The sequence below is a fragment of the Anser anser genome, assembly GCF_964211835.1.
Source record: "Anser anser genome assembly, chromosome: 29".
NCBI classification, from domain to species: domain Eukaryota; kingdom Metazoa; phylum Chordata; class Aves; order Anseriformes; family Anatidae; genus Anser; species Anser anser.
In genome coordinates, this window is record NC_139750.1 from 1,724,628 (window position 1) to 1,747,280 (window position 22,653).

At 51.1% G+C, this 22,653-nt stretch overlaps 3 protein-coding genes across 3 annotated transcripts in view; 2 read left to right on the forward strand and 1 right to left on the reverse strand.

The window, feature by feature from the left end:
- Nucleotides 1-22,653, forward strand: part of LOC310887863 (olfactory receptor 14A16-like) — a gene marked incomplete at its 3' end in the record, with an annotated part of 89,666 nt that overhangs the window by 61,789 nt on the left and 5,224 nt on the right. The window lies entirely within an intron of this gene.
- On the reverse strand, nt 7,728-9,166 carry LOC310887877 (olfactory receptor 14C36-like). Its single transcript, XM_083814053.1, has one exon. The coding sequence runs from the start codon at nt 8,795-8,797 to the stop codon at nt 7,871-7,873; it is 927 nt and encodes a 308-aa protein (XP_083670179.1). The 5' UTR covers nt 8,798-9,166; the 3' UTR covers nt 7,728-7,870.
- LOC310887867 (olfactory receptor 14J1-like) lies at nt 15,579-16,899 on the forward strand. The gene has a single exon (XM_083814046.1). The coding sequence runs from the start codon at nt 15,837-15,839 to the stop codon at nt 16,770-16,772; it is 936 nt and encodes a 311-aa protein (XP_083670172.1). The 5' UTR covers nt 15,579-15,836; the 3' UTR covers nt 16,773-16,899.

The following is a 22,653-nucleotide window of genomic DNA, read 5'->3' on the forward strand; positions in this document are numbered from 1 at the left end:
AAAGGAAAAGGAAAGAAAGAAAGGAAGGAAAGAAAGGAAAGGAAAGGAAAGGAAAGGAAGAAAGAAAGAAAAAAGAAGAAAAGAAAGAAAAGAAAAGAAAGAAAGAAAAGAAAAGAAAAGAAAAGAAAAGAAAAAAAAGTTCAATAGTTCAATAGTTCAATAGTTCATCCAGTTCAACTGCCTGACCTCTTGAAGCTGACCAAAAGTTAGAGACTATGTGTGACAGCATTGTCCAAATGCCTCTTGAACACTGACAGGCCTGGGGCATCAACCAGGTCTCTAGGAAGTCTGTTCCAGTGTTTGACCAACCTCACAGTAAAGAAGTGTTTCCCGGTGTCCAGTGTGAATCTCCCTTGTGCAGCCTTGTGCTGTTCCCACACATCCTGACACCTGGGAGAAAAGATCGTCACCTCCAACACCAATTCCCCTTCTCAGGAACTTGTTGTCCACAGTAATGAGGTCACCTCTCAGCCTACTTTTCTCCAGACTAGACAACACAAGTGTCCTCAGGCTCTCCTCACAGGGCATACCTTCCAGCCCTTTGACCTATTTTCTTTTTTTTTCCCCTATATGTGGTGGTTGCACTCAGCTGGGCAGCTGAGCCCCACCACAACTGGTCTCTCAATCCCCCTCCTCAAAGGGAAAGGGGGAGAAAATACAATGAAAAAGGCTCAAGGGTTATGATAAGGACAGGAAGATCATTCAGCAATTATTGTCACTGGCAAAACAGGCCAGACAGGCTTTTCTTAGGGAAGCCTGGTAACAAGTGCCCAATATCTTGTGTATGCCAAATCTTTTCTTCAGAGCAGAGACATTCCGGAGTAAGCAGAAGATGGGAACTTAAACATGAAAAGGGCTGCCAACAGAGTGAGCAAACCTTGCAGTCTGCAAGGACAAATAGAAAGAGAACTGGGATGGGCAGCCCCGGCAAGAAATGCTTTCAGTCTGTCTCTGCAGCCCCTGAGGGCCATTGGTGGAGGTTACACTGCTCTCCAAGAATCACAATGTACTGCTGACAGGCACACTCTGGAAATGGTTGGTCTGTTCCTTGACAGATACATCAAGGGATAAGTAAAGGATGGAGGAGAGAAAAAAATAGGTGTTTGAGAGCATAGGCACATGAGTGGAGTGCCCTACATCTACTAAATTAGGAGGCTCCTTCAATTCTTTTGGCGGTATAAGGGCCTTACAGAGGCATCTTGATAGATTTGAACGCTGGTCAGTTGCCTACCATATAAAAATTAAAAAGAACTAATGCCAGATTCTGCACCTGAAACAGTATATTTCTGGATGTACGTATAGACTGGAGGACATGTGGATGGAACATAACCCTGCAGAAAGGGATCTGGGGGTTGTGGTTCATGGTACGTTCAGGAAGAGTCAACAATGTTCCCTGCAGTGACCAGGAGATGGTGGAATTGATCCTGTGGGAGGACAGCGTAGCTCAGAAAAAGCAAGCTCACAACTCTGGTCTTCAGGAGAGCAGTCTTTGGCCTATTCAACGATCTGCTTGGAAGAACACTGTGGGATAAGGCCCTGGAGAGAAGAGCAGTCCAATAAAGCTTGTTAATATTCCAGGGTCACCTGCTCCAAGCCCAAGAGCAGTCCATTCTAAGAGAGAGGAAGTCAGGTAAAAATTCCAGAACCTTGCACAGATGAACCAGGAGATCCAACAACATACTCCATTAAACTGGAGCAATACGGGTTTGATGGACTGACTGTTAGAGGGAGAAAAGAATTGAATAAATGGCCTCATCCAAAGAGTTATATTCAATGTTTTAATAACCAAGTGGAAACCAGTAAGGAGTGGTATCACTTAAGGGTTCATGCAGGGACCTACTATTAACACCATCATTACCAACATGGAGAGTGAGATTGAGTACACCCTCAGCAAGTTTTCAGTTGACGCCAGGCTGAGTGGTGCAGCTGACATGCAAGTGGGAAGGAATGCCATCCACAGGGACCTAGACACACTTGACAAGTTTACTTATGAGAAAATCCTGAAATTCAGCAAGGCCAAGTGCAAGGTGCTACACCTAGGTAATGGAAAGCCCCACTCTCCATATAAATTTGGGGATGAATAGATTGTGAGACTGCCTGCTGAGAGGGACTTGTACTGGTGTACTCCAAAAGACAAAGATCTGGCTATCAGCTGGCAGTGTGCACTTGCAGCCCAGAAAGCGGACATCATCCATTGCATGAGAAGAAGAGAGACCAGCAGGTCGAGGGAGGTGATTCCTTTATTTGTCTCTTTCCTAGAGAGTCCCCACCAGCAGTACTGCATCCAGTTCTGGGATCCCCAATGCAAAAAAAAAGACATAGAGCTGTTAAGGTGGCTGCAGAGGATTGCCATGAAAATGATCAGAGAGTTGGAAGATTTCCCATGCAAAGAAAAGCTGAGAGAGTTGGGTTTGTTTAACCTAGAGAAGGTGCCAGGGAGGCCTTATTGCTGCCTTATTGCTGCCTTTTCATAGAATCACAGAATGGCTTGGCTTGGAAGGGGTCTCATCTTGTTCCAACCCCCCTGCAATAGGAAAAGATGCTACCCACTAGATCAGGTTGCCCAGGGCCTCATCTAATCTGGTCTTGAACACCTCCAGGAACAGGGCACCCACAACGTGTCTGGGCAACCTGTTTCACTGCCTCACCACCCTCTGAGGGGAGAATTTCCTCCTAACCTCTAATCTAAATTCCCCCTCTTTTAGTTTGAAACCATTCCCCTTTGTCATGTCATTATCCAATTGACCAAAGAGTTGCTCCCCATCTTTTTTATAAGTCCCCTTCAAGTACTGAAAGTTGCAATGAGTTCCCCCCAGAGCCTTATGAGGGTCTGTAGCGACAAGACAAGGTGTCATGCTTTTGAACTTCAGGAGTTGATTTAGATTGGATATAAGGAGATACTTTTACAGTGAGAGTAGTGAGACATTAGAATGTTTCCCAGAGAAGTTGTGGATTCCCCATCACTGGAAGTGTTCAAAGGTAGGTTGGAAGGGCCTTTGAACAACCTTATGTAGTGACAGATGCCCCTGCCCATGACAGAGGGATTGGATTGGATGACCTTAGAGTCCTGTTCCAGCCCAAATCATTCCAAGATTCTTTCATTCTTTGATTCAATTATTCCATAATATAGTCATTGCTTGGAACTTCAGGGAGTCCAAAGATTCCCGATACTATATGTAGACTAACTATCTCTAGGAAACTTCTAAACTGTATTTTTACATAATCTTTCACGTCTAAAGACTGAAAGAAAATAATATGATTATACCTTTTGGGAGATGAGCTTCATTGGACATGGCATGGACCTACCATAAACTTAAGGAGTCTGCTTTATTACGTATTAAATCCTGTCATACTTTATTTTAGTTTGCTTGCAATTAAGAATCGTCCTTCTCTACTTGTGTGCAGCCTGTTCTCTAAGGAAAGCAGGAGGGATTTGGGACAAAGGAGCTACAAGGTGCAACTGCAGATTTCAATGGAGAAGTCTGATGTCAGGAGAAGTGATGCTAGTCCTAGGGGATCAATGAGAGAAATGGTGCGAGGTGGGGAGGTGAGGAGCAAGATTGTCTGTACAGGGTGAAAGTTCTCCTACCTGTCCAGACCTCCTTAAGAGACTCTTAGGCCTTTCTGTGTCTTAATAAGCCCCAAGGTGTAGTTGCTGACAAGTTTAACACCTTCAGCTTCTGAGAGGAGACTGATGAAATCTCTCAGAAAACCCAAGTCAGAAGCCAAACCCCAAAGTCTGTCAAAGCACTGATTGGTCCTGCTGAGGGCCATTTCTTACAAAGCCCCATGGACTCCTTAGAGCAGGTAATTGGAGGCCATGATTACAGGTAGGCCAAGGAATTGTGCAGTGACTCTGAGTCTGAGAAAATCCTGGGTTTGTTTCATCAAGCAGAAAGGCCAAGGCCTGCTGCCAGCCCTGGGCAGAGATCTCCTTTCCTCATGTGGGGCTCCAGCCTCTACCTTGGGCAGTGGGATGTGAGGTAGGCAGTGCCAAGTGAAAGACAGTGGTGTGACACTTCCTGTCCTCCCTCAAGAGGTGCAAAGAGGAGATGAGGAACCAGCTGTATTGTCATGTTACAGAACAACATCTCCTCCTAGGCCTTGGTGGCAGAGACACCTGCCATAGCCAAGGGCACAAGACCGTTGTTTTCTTGGTTAACTCTCGCCTTGCCAGTGCCCTTGTCCATCGCCACCGCTGGCTGTCCTATGCTATCCCACACCTGTTTCCCTGTAGGCTACAAACACCCATCTTGCTTTCTCACCTGGCTCTCATATTGGAATTTCTTTGCATTCAGTTCTCAGGCTGTGCCCTGAAACACAAACCCATATTTCCTCTACAAACATATTCCCTCCAGGTGACCTCTGACACTATAGCACAACCTTTCCACTACCATATCTCTCCTGCCATGCCCAACCCTCACCACCAAGAATTTCTCTTTGAGGCAGATAGGCACTTAAAGACCAGGAGGCACTTAAAGACCATCTAACAGCCAGGAGGGAAGGGTTGGCCTGGCAGCTACCTCAGAAAGATGGGACCTCCCAGTGCCTTGCCCAGCCATGCTTCTGATGCTGGCCTATCAGCTCCAGAGGCAGAAGTGACCTCACGGTCCCCACCAAAGCCAATTGCTTCCTACTGGATTCAGAGTTTCTAAGGCAAAATCGACACCCTGTAAGAACATCCAAAACTGGCACCCTGCTTGGGGCCCAGCACCTAACAAGATAAAAGCAAGGTCATTGTCATCCTCCAAGGCCATACATCTCCTGATGGCCTTTCAGTTTCTTAAAGGATTGGACAGACCTATGTGGAAGCTCTGTTAGGTGCTAGGTCAGGAATGACTTTGAAATAAAGATTTACACTAGCTGCATGTGAGTGGCTCCTCAGTTCCTTATGACAGCTAAAATGACACCCTCTTAGACCAGACACGTGCCTGAAGGTGGCACACCAGGCTCTCAGGCAGAAGTGCCCTGGCACCCACCTGTACAGCCATGGGTCTCCTGTTGCCTCCTGAGGTCCTGAGGCACAGCTGACCGCAGCAGAGCATCCCCACCCATCTCCTCCTTGAGTCCTGTGACCTGATCAGATCCATGTCACCTCACCTTCCTCCTCCAAGACCAAGTGATTGCTGCAGGACCTCTCAAGCCTGCCCAGCCTCATGGGGTGAAACTGCTTCAGTTTTGTGATAACAGAGCAGTAATGAGAGATGTGTGGATTAAGTAGTTAGTGTTTAGGGATTATATCTTCCTTCCATGTTTAGGGATTGGGCAGAGTCTTAGAGGGAGGGTTTGGTGTTCTGTTTTGAGTACCCAGACAGTGTTTAAGGCATGGGGTAGATTTTTGATTAGGGTTTTATTATGTGGTTTGTTATGGGACAAGGGTTGGTGTTAAGGCTAGCAGTTTAATGTTAGCGATTAAGGGCTAGGGATTAACTAGAGGAATTGGTTAAGACTAGTGGTAACCGGTGATGTGTTTGGGGGCTTAAGTTAAAGGTAAGATTTGAGGTTGTAAATTAGACTGGATTAGACTTGCGGGTTCCTTTCAGGGTGAGAGATGGCATTAGGTTATCATCAGGTTTTCAGGTTCCTGGTTAGAAAAATTGCCAGGACATGACATGAATGTTTTCCTAGTGAGTTTTGCAGAAGCATCAGCCTTACCCGAGCCCCTCCTAACTCTTCAAAATCTTTCCTTTCTGTTAGCCAAGTCCCTCTTCTCTCTCCCAGATCTCCCACCGTTATTCTTCCAGCTTCCCCCTGGCCTCCCGTAATGTGTCACCATGTTGGGGGCAGCTTTCTGATGGCCTTTATGACTTCAGAGGCTCTGCCTCCCTGCTGTTGGCCAGCCAGGCTCTGGGACAGAAGTGACCTCACAGCCAGCATCCACAGGACCATAAGGAGCTGTTGTGCTCAGGAGGCCTCTTCCCAGCCCCCCCAGGAGCAGTGGGTGCAGGGGATGCCCTGCACAATCCCTCAGGTACTCTGCCTGCCAACCAGCTCATGCTTCAGAAGGTCTTCCGCACATCCAGACTCATGTTTCCTCATGCAGCCTTTAGTTCCTCTAGGGCATCCTGAAGGGAATGGCCACCTCTGTGTGGGAAATTGAATTAAGAACTGAATATATATTTTAGGCCAATGTTGAGAACTCTGCAATGTTGAGAACTCTGCAACTTCTCTGTTGAGAAGGAGTTAGTGTGAAAGTCGTGATAACTAGCATTGCTTTATTCAGCTGGTTTCCCAGCAGACCATACCTCCAAAAAGAAGTGATCTTGAGACTCTGTCTGTCCCACTGCCCGTGATGGCACCCTGTGGAAACAGCCTATGGCACTTGGGCTCATTCAGGTTCATCTCACCACACTCACACCATGGGCAGTCTCAGATGGACAAGGCAAACATGGACTTCAGATGTAGTCATTTAGTCTCAATAGCGGGAGGAACAAAAAAACCTGTGTGAACTGGGAGGAGAGCACAGTGCTGGGAGCAGTGGTTGTGAGGGGCTGCTCTGCTACCATTACCCTAGAGCAGGATCTCCCAGGGTGTCCAGAGAAGGGCCGAGCCCAGCCCCTGCTCTGCTGGTCCTCCCTGTCTCTCCCAGGAGGCCAGATGAGCCCAGCCCCTCCCCTGCTCTCCGCAACTCCCTGTCCTCTCTCCAACCCAGCCCAGCCCAGCAGAACAGCCCAGGATGCGATGGCACACAAACAGGAAACAAAGAAGGGGAGGTCAGTGGCAGTGTCCCTGCTGCTGCCATCTGTAGGAGATAAACCCTACCGATCCACCTTCTCAGACAGCATGCAGCCCCCACGCCAGCCCCACTCCCCAGCACAGCACCACACTGCCGGCCCTGGGGATCCTCAGGCAGCACCACCGCACACACACAGTGCCCTGCCCTGCTCCCAGGACACCCCATGTCCCACACAGCCTTGCCCCAGCCCACCACGTCTGGGCTGGCCTGAGCAGCCATTCTTGCAGCCCCTGCCCATGCTGCCCACAGCCCCCGAGCTGGCGGTGCTGCTCTGCAGAGCGAGGGGGCTGTGGTGCGCGGGGCCATGGGGACACTCTGCAGGGCCGTGCTGGTCAGGCTGGGAAGGCAGAGCCAGCTGGTGGGGGGCGCTGCCACTGACTGCCTCCCACACAAGTGGTTCTTTGGCCATGGAGGGTGCGCACAGATAGCCGGCCTTCTGCAGAGTCAGAGACTCATGGATAAGAAACAAGGAAATCAAGGAGCCTCCTTCGAGTCTACTCCTTTGCAGTATCCATGAGAGTATCTATGGGAGAAGAGCTGAGCCTTCAGGCACTGCCCTCAGCAGATCCCCTTTTATGCTGCAGATGCTGGTACGGAGCCAGCTGTATTAGAGAAGTGCCCCTGGCCTGTCCCTGCCTGTGGACACAGGACTGCCCCACAGCAGCACGGTGAGCAAGGGACAAGAGCAATCAGTCCTCACAGCAACACAAGGGCTCTGAAGGAGAGCGTGGGAGCTGACATGGAGAGCAGTTTGGGAAATACCTAAGCCCTGGGGCTCCCTGGCACTGCTGCTGTGCCAGGACTTTTTTTCTCCTCCACCTCATCACACAGCTAAGTGCCCCTTTAGCTCCACCACAGGTCTCTGAGGGAGGATCTCAGACAAGCAAGTCACTGCAGGGTCCTTTCTTTTACTTAAATATATCTGAAACAAACTTTAAATACGAGTTGTTTTCACTGAGTCTCAGAGTCACCCAAGACAGGTGGGTGTTTACATGGAAGAAGATGAACAAATCATTTCTTTTTGTACAATATTACCAGAAGAAATGCAAAGCAAAATGAGAAAAAAATAAAAAATACATCTCACCTGTAATGAGTTATATTATGAGTGGTATGAGAAGGAAGATAGACAGTTTATCACTTCTGAAAAACAGTCATGAGGTTCCAAACTGCATCCTTCAGATCCTGGTTCCTCATGCTATAGATGAGGGGGTTCACTGCTGGAGGCACCACCGAGTACAGAACTGCCAGCAAAAGATTCAGGGACGAGAAGGACATGGAGGGGGGCTTCAGGTAGGCAAAAAAGGCAGTGCTGAGAAACAGGGAGACCACGGCCAGGTGAGGGAGGCATGTGGAAAAGGCTTTGTGCTGGCCCTGCTCTGAGGCAATCCTCAACACAGCCCTGAAGATCTGCACGTAGGACACCACAAGGAAAACAAAACAGCCAGATGCTAAAACAGCACTAACCACAAGAAGCCCAGCTTCTCTGAGGTAGGCATCTGAGCAGGAGAGCTTGAGGATCTGGGGAATTTCACAGAAGAACTGGTCCAGGGCATTGCCTTGGCAGAGGGGGAGGGAAAAGGTATTGGCAGTGTGCAGAACAGCATAGAGAAAAGTACTGCCCCAGGCAGCTGCTGCCATGTTGACACAAGTTCTGCTGTCCATTATCGTCCCGTAGTGCAGGGGTTTGCAGATGGCAACGTAGCGGTCATAAGCCATGATGGTGAGAATATAAAATTCTGCTGAGATGAAAAAGACTAACAGAAAGGCTTGGGTAGCACAGCCTGCATAGGAAATGGTCGTGGTATCCCAGAGGGAACTGGCCATGGCTTTGGGGACAGTGGTGGTAATAGTGCCCAGGTCGATGAGGGCGAGGTTGAGGAGGAAGAAGTACATGGGGGTGTGGAGGCGGTGGTCGCAGGCTACGGCTGTGAGGATGAGGCCGTTACCCAGGAGGGCAGCCAGGTAGATGCCCAGGAAGAGCCCGAAGTGCAGGAGCTGCAGCTCGCGTGTGTCTGCGAATGGTAGGAGAAGGAACTCTGTGGGGAAGCTGCTGTTGGACATTTGCTGTCTCTGGGACCGGTCCGTTGAGAAAAAGAGAGAGAAAAGTTAGAGAAACTTCTCTGAGCAAAACCCACTCCTTCTCTCACAGAAATAACCACTCTCTGAGCTTGCATTTCAGCTATGGTAGTGACACTGCAGGGCAGGTACTCTTAGCCTCCTCGTTGTGTATCACACTGCAGGACAGAGGCTCCTCTCCTCTTCTGGAGGTCCAGCTGAGGAGGAGGTGGCTCATGCCCTAAAGCCCCTGAGGGCAGAGGCTGTGCTGGGTGGCAGAGGAGAGCAGGGGGTTGCTGCAGAGAAGGTGCCTGCACTGCAGGCCTGGCAGGGAGTGCCTGAACCCCCCCTCCCTTGGCATTTCAGGCAGCAGCTTCCCTGTCCCCACATCTCCTCCCTGCCATTGCTCACAGACCCTGTCCCACTTGCTGTGTGCTCAGCTCTACTCTGCAGACACCTCCTGTGCCTGGAGACTTAAAGGGACGTCTCCCTGTGTTTGGTGGCTAAGGAACAGCTCTCACCTGTCCTGAGAGACCTTCAGGGCAGGAAAGTGAAAGAAGAGACCCCAGAGTGTGCTTTCCCTTCAGGTAGTGCAGGAGTTGGACTTCCCTTTCAAGAATCTCCCCCAGAAATGCCCTGGGGTTGCAGTGGTGATGTGAGCATCCTGGCCCATGTAGCAGCCCCCTGTCAGCAACAGGACCATGCTCTGCCTTGGCCTTCTGGTCCTTCCACCCACAGCTTCTCCCCGCACTGCCCTGGGCAGCTCCCTGGGCAGGCTGGGTGCTGAGCCTGGCAGACGGCAGAGGCCCTGCCCCGGCACACAGCCCCTGGGGCACAGCAGGGACCCTGCTCTGCACCACAGCCCTGGGCACCCCTGCCTGCACCCCAGCTGCACAGGCTGCAGCTGACCCCATGAGAAGGAACCCTCATGTCCTGTCCCTCTGACAGCATTGGGTAATAAAACCTGCTATATAATTAGACAATCTTCTCTTATCTCAGACACTCTAAGTGACCTCCTGAAAGCTCCCAGAGGCTGTGAGGTTTGCCAGCAAATTTGGAGATGGCACCAGGAACGACAGCTGCGTTGTCCCGCAGCCAGAGACTTACCCTGTTCAGGGCTGGGAAGATTTCTCCAACACTGAGCTCTCAGCAGCCCCCCTCCACACTGCCTTTAACATCTCCCTCCCTTCTCTCAGCCACCCTTGTCCCCTGCAGGCAGTGCCCCCAGCCCTGCTGCGCTGTGCAGAGGAGCTGCTCGTGGGCAGAGCTGTCTCTCTGCAGCGCTGCCCACTTGCCAGGAGCTCCCCTTGGGTCCAGGAGCCCCGCTCCAGCTCAGCAGCACAGGGAGTTCTTGACAAGTCCCTGGGCCTCCAGGGGAATCGACTTTGAAACAGACTGAAGCAATCACTGATGTTCTTTCCCTCCACTGGGGAAGAAAACTCATTTCCAGCACCGTCGTTCCTCATATCAGAAAAAGTGTGAGTTCCAAGTATCACCTTTCCATGTCCTGGTTTTAGGGAGAACACCCAGGCAAGGACAGGGAGGGATCTGCCTTCCCCCTGCTGAGGGAAGTTTTTCATCTGAGTCAACCAAGGCATCTCATTCTTTGTTTGCAGTCCACAGGCTAGAAGGGGTCTTAGCTGTCTCTCCCATGCCTCACAGAAGCCCACAGGAGTTGGGATTCCTCTTGTCTTGCTTCACGTGGGCACAAACCAGACATGTCTGCTGCGTGTCTCAGCTGCCAGCACATTTAATGGAGGTGGAAGGCAGGAGGGAGATGTTCAGATGCAGACCCCTGGTGACATTGGAGGTGCCAGAGTGACATTTGAGTGACATTTGTGGTGTTAGATTTCTCTGGGTCATAAACAGAGATGATATGAGGAAACTGCTAGCAGCTGTAGCCCAATGGCAAAGAAGTAAAGGCAGGATCTATTCAACTTCTAAAGACTTTATTGCTCCCAGTTCCGTTTAGATATGAAATGTAGATGTGAAATATGACAATATGAACATGTTTGGGGGATATAATTTCTCCACTTAAGTTATTGGGAGGACATGCATTTTTGGAAATATCTATATAAATTTATATTTGCATAGAGGGAACATGTCCTCATCTTGCTAGGACATGTCCCAGACCAGTGAAAAAAACCATAAATCTTCTAGACAAGCTACAAAATTCTGAAAATGAAGACTACTTACACACCGAGAAGAACAACAACACAACGTCTTTTTATTTATTTCACAGAATCACAGAATTGTTGTGGTTGGAAGGGCCCTCCAGAGATCATCTAGTCCAACCCCCCTACTCAAGCAGGCTCACCTAGAGCATGTTACACAGGATCGCATCCAGGTGGATTTTGAATATCTCTAAAGAAGGAGACTCCACAGCCTCTCTGGGCAGTTTGTTCCGATGCTCTGTCACCCAAACTGTAAAGAAGTTCTTCCTCATATGGCAATGAAATCTCCTGTCATTCAATTTATACCCATTACCCCTTGTCCTATCACTCACCACCACTGAGAAGAGTTTGGCCCCATCAACTTCACATTGTCCCCTCAAGTATTTATAAAGGTTGATAAGATCCCCTCTCAGTCTCCTCTTCTCTAGGCTAAACAGACCCAGCTTGCTTAGTCTTTCCTCACAGGACAGTTGCTCCAATACCTTAATCATCTTTGTGGCTCTACGCTGGACCCTCTCTAGAAGTTCTATGTCCCTCTTGTACTGGGGAGCCCAGAACTGGACACAGTACTCCACGTGTGGCCTCACCAGGGCTGAGCAGAAGGGGAGGATCACCTCTTTCGAACTGCTGTCCACACTCCTGATGCAGGCTAGGATCTCATTGGCCTTCTTGGCCACAAGGGCACATTGCTGGCTCATGGCTAACTTCTCCACCACGACTCCCAGGTCCCCCTCTGCAGAGCTGCACTCCAGCAGGTCAGCCCCCAACCTGTACTGGTGCCCGGGGTTGTTCCTCCCCAGGTGCAAGACCCTGCACTTGACCTTGTTGAACCTCATGAGGTTCCTCTCTGCCCAACTCTCCAGCCTGTCCAGGTCTTTCTGAGTGGCCGCACAGGCCTCTGATGTGTCAAAAACTTTGACAAGCTTTGTATTGTCCACAAACTTGCTTAGGGTGCGCTCTGCCCCTTCATCTAGATCACTGATGAATAAGTTGGATGGCACTGGACCCAGTACTGACCCCTAGGAGACACCACGAGCCACAGACCTCCAACTAGACTCAACACCGTTGAGCATAACACAGAGCTCTGCCATCCAGCCAGTTCTTGATCCACCCCACTGTGCACTCATGGATCCCACAATTCCGGAGCTTGCCTAGGAGGATGTTATGGGAGGCAGTGTCAAAAGCCCTGCTGAAGTCAAGGTAGACAACATCCACTGCTCTCCCCTCATCCATCCATCCGTCCATCCATTCATCCATCCATCCATTTAGTCATCTCATCGTAGAAGGCTACCAGGTGGGTTAAACACAACTTCCCCTTGATGAATCCATGGTGACTGTTTCTGATCACTTTCTTTTCCTCCATGTGCTTAGAGATGGCCTCAAGGATGAGCTGCTCCATCACCTTTCCAGGGGTGGAGGTGAGGATGACTGGCCTGTAGTTGCCTGGGTCTTCCTTCTTGCCCTCCTTGAAGACTGGAGTAATGTTGGCTTTCTTCCAGTTCTCAGGCACCGCTCCTGTTCTCCAAGACATTTTGAACATGATAGAGAGTGGCTTAGCAATAATGCCTGCCAGTTCCCTCAGCACTCTCAGGTGCATCCCATTGGGACCCATAGGTTTCTGGGTGTCTACCTTGCCTAAATAACCTCTAACTCAATCCCCTCTAGCCCAGTCCCCCATAAGAAGCAGGGCCTGAGAACATGAGGTAACTTGTAGCTGCCTGCAGAAGTCCTCATCCACTTCCTCTTCCTGATCCGGTGGCCTGTAGTAAACACCCACCACACTGTCACCCCTGTTGGCCTGCCCTTTGATCCTCACCCATAGGCTCTCGACTTGCATTTCGTCCCCCCCTAAGCAGAGCTGCATACATTCCAGTTGCTCACTGACATAAAGAGCAACTCCACCACCTCGCCTTCCTGGCCTGTCCTCACTAAAATCACAAAGCCGTCCATGGCCACATTCTGGTCATGGGAGATGTCCCACCATGTCTCAGTCATTGCAACGAGATCATAACCCTGCAACCGCACACACACCTCCAGTTCCCCTTGGTTATTCCCCATGCTGCGTGCATTTACATAGAGGTGTTTGAACTGGGCTCCCAATGCGTCTGCCTTTCTGGATGGGGCAACTTTAACTCATCCATGTGGGCCTACGGTAGCTCTCCTGTTAAGCTCTGTTCCCTCTCTAGGCTCTGGGCATCCTTTGCCGGCTCTGGTGTTCAGCTGGCGTGAGCGGGATGGCATGTCATCCCGTACCTTATCCCCAGCATCCCTGATGATCTCCCCCTCCCCCATCGATACAAACTGGAGTCAAAGGCAGCCTACTGCTATGCCACAATTGATATCCCTAAAGCATTTTTCTCCATTCCTTTGCCAGCAGCATGCAGGCCACAGTTTGCTTTAATCTGGAGGGGAGTCCAGTCCACCTGGAATCAGCTGCCTCAGGGGTGGAAACACAGCCCTACCATTTGCCATGGACTGATTCAGACCGCCCTGGAACTGGGGGAAAATCCTGAACACCAGCAGTACGTTGATGGCATCATTATGTGGGGTTAGAAAGCAGAGGCTGTTCTTGAGAAAGCGAAGAACATGTACCAAAGCCTTCTGAAATACGATTTTGCACTGAAAAAGAAATAAGAGACCGGCACACTGGATCCTGATGCAGGCTGGCCATGGTCAAGGGGGCCACTGTAAAGGCACGGGCTGGGCATCGTTCAGCACGGTGGTGAGCAATTGCGTTGTGCATCCTTGCTTTGTACATATTATTATTATTATCATCATTATTCTCTCTTCTTTTTCTGTCCTGTCAAACTGTCCTTATCTCAACACGTGAGCTTTTGGGGGGTGAGGGTGAGCTGTGTGATGCTGAGGTGCCTGCCAGGTTAAAGCACAACATGCTTGACAACCAGACTCTAACAGCACAAATCACACTTCTAAAATGCGTCTCTCCCATGTTCAGAGAGGAGCAGTCGGTGATGACTTCAGTCTGCTTCAAACACCACACCCCAGGAGAGACCCTGCTGCCTTCAGGAGCTGTCAGCCCTGAGGCCTTGGGGACACCTCGAGGGAGCCCAACGAGTGATGTTATGGTGAGGTGCTGTGCTGCTGAGCTGGGCTGGGCTCCTGGGACCAAGGGAAGCTCTCCTGGCAAGCGGGCAGCGCTGCAGAGAGACAGCTCTGCCCAGGAGCAGCTCCTCTGCACAGCGCAGCAGGGCTGGGGGCTCTGACCGCAGGTGGCACAGGGAGAGGAGAGAAGGAGAGAGGGCTTGGAGGCAGTGAGGAGCGCAACAACAGAGGGCAGCTTGTGGCAGGACAGATCTACAAGCTGTTGGCACCGTGAGTCTCTGGCATGAGGGCAATGCACATGCAGTTCCCAGCGAGGTCTCCTACAGCTGGCATATCTGATGCCTGATATCATCTTCTGGATAGTTCTCTCTGTTACTCCAGCACAGAGTGGAAGATGCTTCAGAGAATGGAATTTATGATCTGATTTGTTCAAAAGGAACACCAAGGCAGGGGCTACTTGAAGGGTATGGCTGCATTCTGTAGCTTTCAGATTCCTGCAGTGGAGGGGAGGAAGGGATGGGGTCTGTGAGTATGGACAGAGAGGAGAAATGGGGACACAGAACCAGCTCCCAGCAGGGACATGGGCAGGTGGTGAGAGGGAGCTACTGCCAGAAATGCTGTGCAAGGGAGGGCTCAGGCACCTCCCTGCCATCCCCTGCAGGGCAGGCACCTTCCCTGGGACACCCCTTGATCTCCTCTCCCACCAGCAGAGCCTCTGCCCTCAAGCCCCGGGTGTTCCTAGCATGAGCTGCCTCCTCTGCAGGCAGAGCTGCAGCACAGGAGGGTCTGCTGCGTGTCTGTCCCACCTTGGCCTTGCCTTCTGTGGCAGCAGCACGCTGGCATTCCTCCTGGCTTCTCCACCTGGCCGTGCTGCTGCTGTTCTTGTTTCCAGGCTGGCAGGGGATGGGGCTTTCAGATGCACATGGAGTGAGCCCTCGGTGTGCTTGGCTGGTAGGGGGGTACAGGGACAGGGTGCGGGGTCTGGAGATGTGCCCTTTGAACCTGGATTCCTTTACTCCCAGCACTGTCATGGTTTTGTAGGCACTGGAACAGGCACCACAGGGAAGTGGTCACAGCACTGAGGCTGCCAGAATTCAACAAACATTTGGACAACCCCCTCAGGCATACGGACCAGTTTTTGGGTGTTCATGTACCGATTCAGGGCTGGGATTTGGTTATCCTTGCGGGTCCTTTCCATGTCAGGATATTCTTTGAATCTGTGCCTCTATGAACCTCTGAGTGCAATTGTCCTGCACCACAAAATGTTGCCAGCACAGGTCAAATGAGACCAGCCATAGCTGTCCTCTCTGAAGGACACTGCACTGAAGGCTCCATCCCCTTGTGTCTGAGGATCCACAAAGTTTCACTTGAAATGCCCAGGATTTATGCTTTAGAAAAAGTCCTCAGGATGGGGTGGGCAGCTAGACAGAAAACAAAAAAATAAATCCTCACAGCCCTGCCGTGCAGTTGGGTGAATTATGAGTAACAATATGGAAAAGTTCTTTATTATCAGGTGATTGAATCTGAGATTACCCTATGTTCCTCTTTACCTCTGGCTGTGGGGCAAGACTGATTCCTGCAGTGCCCACAGCAGAATCCCTGCTCCCAGGGACACCCTCAGGCAGCATCAAGCAGAGCACATGAAAGCAACCTGCTAAATATCTGCCTGAAAGGGGAAAAATATTTTCAGGGGAGTTATATGAGAAATGGAACAAGTTTTTCTCAGGTATGTCTTCTTGTTTATTAAAGCTTTTTTTTTCCAGGTATGTTGACTTTATTAATGTTTTTTCCTCCTTGGGAAGAACCCCATGCCCAACATCAGCTCAGTGAGCAAGTTCCTCCTCCTGCCATTCGCAGATACACGCGAGCTGCAGCTCCTGCACTTCGGGCTCTTCCTGGCCGTCTACCTGGCTGCCTTCCTGGGCAACGGCCTCATCCTCACAGCCGTAGCCTGCGACCACCGCCTCCACACCCCCATGTACTTCTTCCTCCTCAACCTCGCCCTCCTCGACCTGGGCACTATTACCACCACTGTCCCCAAAGCCATGGCCAATTCCCTCTGGGACAACAGGGCCATTTCCTATGCAGGATGTGCTGCCCAGGTCTTCTTTTTATTCTTCTTGCTTGGAGCAGAGTATTCCCTCCTCACTGTCATGGCCTACGACCGCTACATTGCCATCTGCAAACCCCTGCACTACGGGAACCTCCTGGGCAGCAGAGTTTGTGCCCAGATGGCAGCAGCTGCCTGGGGCAGTGGCTTTCTCAATGCTGTCCTGCACACGGCCAATACATTTTCCCTGCCCCTCTGCCAAGGCAATGCTGTGGACCAGTTCTTCTGTGAAATCCCCCAGATCCTCAAGCTCACTTGTTCACATGCCTACCTCAGGGAAGTTGGGCTACTTGTCTTTAGTCTTTCTTTAGCATTTGGTTGTTTTGTTTTCATTGTGGTGTCCTACGTGCAAATCTTCAAGGCCGTGCTGAGGATGCCCTCTGAGCAGGGCCGGCACAAAGCCTTTTCCATGTGCCTCCCTCACCTGGCCATTGTCTCCCTCTTTGTGAGCACTGGCTTGTTTGCCTACCTGAAGCCACCGTCTATCTCCTCCCCATCCATGGACCTGCTGGTGTCATTTCTGTACTCGGTGGTGCCTCCAGCAGTGAACCCCCTCATCTATAGCATGAGGAACCAGGAGCTGAAGAATGCAGTAAGGAAACTATTTGCATACATGCTTCTTCAGCATTGGTAATATGCCCATCATGTTAACAGTACTAACAGGGTTTCTCACAAAATGTTAGGAAAATATTTTGAAATTGTCTTTATTATTACTTTTTCCAACATGTGATAGTATTATTTTTATTTAAAGAAGTTTCTTCTTATCCTCCTACCTGTTGATTTTTGTTTTGAACCAGTCATCTACGGTACTTTAAGATCCAATCTTCCTGTGCAAAGTCAATAAAGAAGCCATGAGATATTCACTGGTCTCAGGGCCTGTCTCTTCCCATCTCCTCTGCAGCAGGGGGAGCAACTCCAGCACGGAGGAGGGGCTAAGGGCCAAGACCCCAGGGGCTGCCCCTCACTACTCGGTGGGGCAGTCTGCAGCTTCACTGACCTCCATTTCCTGAGCCATAGCTGGCCCCAGCCTGGGGGCTGCTGGGGAGGCCCAGAGCCGCCTTTGTCCCAGCAGCTGCGGTGCCTTGCGAGGGGCTGGGGCTGTGGTGGCTGTGCCCAGAGCCCTGCAGCAGCCCGCGGTGGGCACTGCCCTGGGGCCAGCCCAGCCTGGGCTGCTGGGCTGGGCTGGGCTGGGCTGTGTTGGGGAGAGGGCAGGGAGGTGGGGAGAGGTGGGCAGGGGTTGGGCTGGGCTGGGCAGTGCCTGGCAGAGGGCAACAGCAGCATCAGGAAGCGGTGGCAGCATGCAGGTGAGGGCTCCCAACAGGGCTTGGTGCTGCAGAGCCAGGGCTGTGCAAAGGGAGCCCAGAGCTGCAGAGGCAGGGGAGGGGAGGCCGCTCTGGGCCCTTGCTGGCCTGGGCAGAGCAGGAAGGGGGCCCAGGGCATTCGTCCCCTCACCGCAGCCTGTCAGGACCTGCAAGGCGGTCATGGAGTGTCCAGGGCCAGGCTCTGCACTGTGGCCACAAGTCTTGCCTGCCCTCCTCCTGCCATGCTCCGTGTGGTGGCTGCAGCAGAGGGGACCCCCAGCCAGCCCCTGCATGGGGCTCTGCAACCCACCCACTCTACAGCACCCTCCTTGCTGCTCTCTGATGCACGCCAGGACCTCCCAGTGCATGCTGGCCAGCACATCTGCTGAGGGCCCTTGCAGCCCCCTGCCCTGCATCTGCCTCTCCCCTTGCCCTCGGCCCGGGCCTTGTACCTGTTGGCAGGAGCGCTCTTGGCATGAGCTCCCAGGCCTTCCCTGACGTCCACACAGCTGCTGCCCACTCAGGCTCCTGGCACAAATGTGTGCTCACAAGCAGCACCACCCCTTGGGCTGCTTCTCCTGGCCTCCCCCACCCACTGCCTTGACTCCTTGTCTCTGCTGGGCCCCACCTTCCACACCCACATGTGCCCCTTGGCTGTCAGCTCCCTCTCCCCTGCCCCACAGGATGACAAAGATGGAGTAGGACTTATTACCGTTATGTGTGGAAGTGTTTTTGTAATCTGCATTGGTGATGGCACAAAAAGACAGTTCCTTCACCAGTGACCTACATCCTTCTTCAGGTGAATTTTCAGGATCTACATTCATCACAGGAGAAGAAATACTGATGTTCACCTGTACTTGCATTGTCATCGCTTTGTCCATCATGGTGTACTCCCTCATCTTCCAGGTACTTCCACCCATCTTGAATAAACAATCCCTGTTGAATGTCCCCTTTCCAGCTGCCTGTCTGGATCTATGCACTTCCCATGGTTCTCCTGGTTTGCCCTCACCTTACCCTTTGATCTTTCAGACTGCTCTCACTGACCCAGTTGCTGCTTTGAGCTTCATTGAGTTCAAGCTTGCCCATTTTTAGCAGTTGGCTTAATTGTTTCTGTAGCAAGCTCCTTGTCATTTGACATTGAATTAGGATCATATGGAATAATACATATCTTAATACTTATAATTTCCTATCAATCAGTATAAAATACTTAATTTACAGTCATCCTTTGGGGAAGGTAAACCTCACTGAAGACATACAAGATGAGGAGCTTGCTTTGCTGTTTTGGAAAATTGCTGCATGTTTTCCTGCTGTTTGTTTAAAAATAAGGAAAAACCCCTCTGTGCCTGTGTGCAGCCAGGTCTCTAAGAAAAGCAGGGGGAAGCTGGTGCAAAGGGGCTGTAACATCCAGCTGCAGATTTCAGTGCAGAAGTCTGGTGTAAGGAAAAGTGATGCAAGTGCCAGGTGGCCAAAGAGAGAAATGTCAGGGTTGGGGTGGAGAGGAGCAAGGTTGTCCATGCACTGTCAGACAACAAGAGTCTGCTTTTCCTCCCTATGGATGTCTCCATAGGAGAAGCCCTGGATTAATATCAATTGAAGAAAGATGCTCAAATCTGAAATGCAACAAAATCCACGCTTTAAAATGAGAAAAGATTTTTATTAGGTGCTTTTTGAAATCTTCCTCCTTAACTACACCATGAAAGCTCTCCAATTAGCTGTCCAAGTCTTGAAGACTTGAATAAAACTATGGGAGACATATGTTTCCTTAGGTGTTTCTGCATTTTAATGAATTCCATGGTGGATTTTGGTGCTCAGCCTGTGAACCTCAGGTACTGAGAGGAGAATGATGCAATTGCTTGAGAAAGTAAAGTCAGAAGGAAAAGTTGAAGTAACTTGGAGTATTAATGGGCCCCACTGAGGGCCATTACCAAGAGATTCTCCTCAGGGACTTGTTAGGGCAGATAATTGGAGGCCATGTTTACAGATAGGCAAAGCACTGTGCTGAGAAAACTCTGGGTTTGTTGTGGTGAAGTAAAAGGGCCAGGTCCTGACTCCAGCCACTGGGAGGGAAGATCCTGCACCCCCATGTCTGGCTCAGGGCTCTTGCTGGTGGTCTGTGGGATGTGGTGGGCAGTGTGATGCCACAAGAAGAACAATGGCATGACACCTCCCTGCCTCTGCACAGGGTCTCAAGAAAGTAATGAGGCCCTCTTGCAATGACTATATCTCATCTCCTCAGAAGCTCTATCCAAGGGGACAAAAATGTCAGGGCTGTTGGGGCCTTCTCTTCTTGGCAACACCCACCTCTTTGTCCTCTCCAGGCTTCCCTATGCTGCCCCACACTTTGCCCTATTGAAGGCTGCAGACACCCATCTCTGCTCACCACCTTGTTCTCATCCCGGCATTTCTGTGGTTTCACCAATGTCTCGTCAACCCTCACCAGCTGTTCCCTGAAACACAAAGCCATATTCTGATCACAGACACTCTTTGGGTGACCTCTAGAACCACAGCACAACGCTTTGAGGGACATTTCTTCCTCTTTATGGCCAGTGCCAACCTTCCAAGGTGCACTTTGTAGCAATTTTTTTCTCTCCTGCTCTTTCCTACTACCAAAGAAAGCTCCATCAGGGTGGAAACCACTCCTAAAGTAGCCATCCGAACCCATTGGCCTTCTAGTGGCCTGTCAGCCAACCAGACAGAAGTCACCTCACCAGCATCTTCCAAACCATCGGCCTGCTGCTGGCCTTGCAGATTCTTGTGTAGGCACAACGAAGCCTTGCGCCAGCTGCTGTCCAGTCATGTAATTGAGCAGAGGGGACAGGACAACCCACATTCAGGCCTTCTTTCTGTATGGGTCCTCCTGGGCATGTAGGCAGAGGGGATCCCACAGTCAGCATGCCAATCAGGTGCCTTCTGCTGGCCTTGCAGGACCACTGGCAGATGTCAGCTGAAAAGTACAGATCCTAGGTGAAAGCGTGACCTGTCAGCTACTTCAGACAGAAGTGACCTCACAGTCCCTTTCCGTGACACGTTGCTGCTGCTGCCCTATCAACTGCAGAGACAGAAGTGACCTCACAGTCCCTTCCACAGTCACATTCGTCCTGCTGGGGCAGGAGATCCTGAGGCAGAGCTGAGCTCATCAGAGCATTCCCACCCATCTCCTCCTTGTGGCCTACAAGCTGCTCAGATCCATGGCCCTTCGCATTCACCTTTGAATGCACCGCAATCTCATGATTCCTGCCCTGCCCCAATGGAACAAGAACCTAAAGTTAAGGGTTAGGAAAGGGGTTAAAGGTGAGAAGGTTAATGCACAGGAAGACAGGCTTTGGATGATAGTTGTTCATGTATGGCGTTAGGGACTATGGCGAACCTTTCTGGGTGAGAGATTAAGCAGATGTTTAGTGGGAGGTTTTGGTGTTCTGCTTGGGGTGTCAGGTCTGCGGTTAGGGTATGGGCAAGCTCTTTGGTTGAGGGTTTTGTTTGGGTCTGCAAGAAGACTAGGGTTAAATAGAGCATTTCAATGCTAGTGTTAAGGGCAGGGATCAGGGTGAGCAAGAGAGTAAAGGTAATGGAAAGGGGTTATGGACTAATTTTGGCTTCAAGGGATGTTGTGGTCAAAAGTTAGAGCAGTGGATTCCTGTCAGGGTGTGGAGTGGCTTTTAGATTTAGGTATTAACGTAACAGGTTAAAATAGGGTAAGGGCCTCACATGACTGCTTTGAGTCAGCTTTATGGTGGGATCGACATTACCTGAATATTCTTACCTCTCCAAAATCGTTAGCTTCTGCTCTCCAACTTCCTCTTTCCTCCCCCAAATCTCACATCTCTCCTGGCCAGGCTCCTCCTTTTCCCCCATATCAATCATCTATTTAGGGGCAGCTTTCTGATGGCTTTCATGAACTCAGAGTATCTGTCTCACCTCTGTTGGCTCCTCTGTTCCTGAGAAAGAAGCAGCTCCTAAGCCAGCATGGAGAAGGACACAAAGGCTGTCGGAGCACCCTGCACAATGTGCCCAGCAGCTCTGCAACACCACAAAAGTGCGCTTCCTGCCTACGTGGTTTGGTTCCAGAATGGCTCCTATGGACCCAGGATAAAGTTTTCCATGGCCTCATGAAGGCTTTGTGTTCTCCCAGGCATCTGGGAGGCAGTGGCCCCCTCTGTGTAGATAACTGAAAGCAGCCCTGAAGGATGAATGAGGCAAAAGCTGAAACCTCTGACATGACAACACCTGTTCAAAACCTCTTCCTCAATGGGGCCTACCAGGGACTTAGGGAGAGAGGATCTCACAAACTATGTGCAAAGCAGGTGCATCTGCTGGCCTGTCATGGAGACCAGCAGATGTGAGCCTAGAGGCACAGATCCCAGCCAGGAGTCAAGGGATGACCTGTCAGCTACTTCAGAAAGAAGTCAACTCACAGGCTGTTTAACAGCCATTCGCTTCCTACTGGACTTAGAGCTTCTGAGGCACCACTGCCGTCCTAATACCATACGTACAAAACACCCCCTTCTTGGGCCAGAGTCTGCCCAGGTAGAAGTGAGCTGGTTGTGATCCTTCAAGCCCATGGCACTGCTGCTGGACTCCCAGCCCCTTTGACAAACAGCAGCCAGTTCTGTGCCACTCCTGTGAGGTGCTAGGGCAGGAGGCACCTTGCAGGCAATGTTCCAGCCCCATGCCCGTTGGCGGTCTCTCAGCTCCTTGTGCACAGTGAAGATCACACTCACGTCCAGAAGCCATGTGCCTGAAGCTGGCCTAGAAGACACTCAGGGGAAGTGACCTCCCAGGCCCAGCCCTAGCCCCAACCCCAGCCCCAGCCCCAGCCCCAGCCCCAGCTGGCGGTGCTGCTCTGCAGAGCGAGGGGGCTGTGGGGCCTAAGGCACAGGGGCACTCTGCAGGGCCGTGCTGGGCAGGCTGGGAGGCAGACTCAGCTCATGGGGTCACTGCCATTGCCCCAGGGCTGCAAGGAATCACTCGCCAGACTCCTTTGCTGGGGCTGCTCTGTGCCCTGGGGCTGCAGAGCTCTCCTCTGCCTGCTCACACCAGATTGAGCACTTGAGCTCTGGTCAGTCCACCTTGGACAGCCTCACGCTCTGCGGTTGTCTCCCAGGTTCATATAGCCCCTGCAGATCACCTGGGCTCTCCTGGAAACTCCTGGTTCCCTCCAGGAAAAAAAAAAAAACTCATCTGCCATCAGCACCATCATGTTCTGTGGAGCCCGAT

Excerpts from the sequence above, each read along its gene's own strand:
- LOC310887877 (XM_083814053.1), bottom strand. The coding sequence starts at position 8,797 with ATGTCCAACAGCAGCTTCCCCACAGAGTTCCTTCTCCTACCATTCGCA.
- LOC310887867 (XM_083814046.1), top strand. The coding sequence starts at position 15,837 with ATGCCCAACATCAGCTCAGTGAGCAAGTTCCTCCTCCTGCCATTCGCA.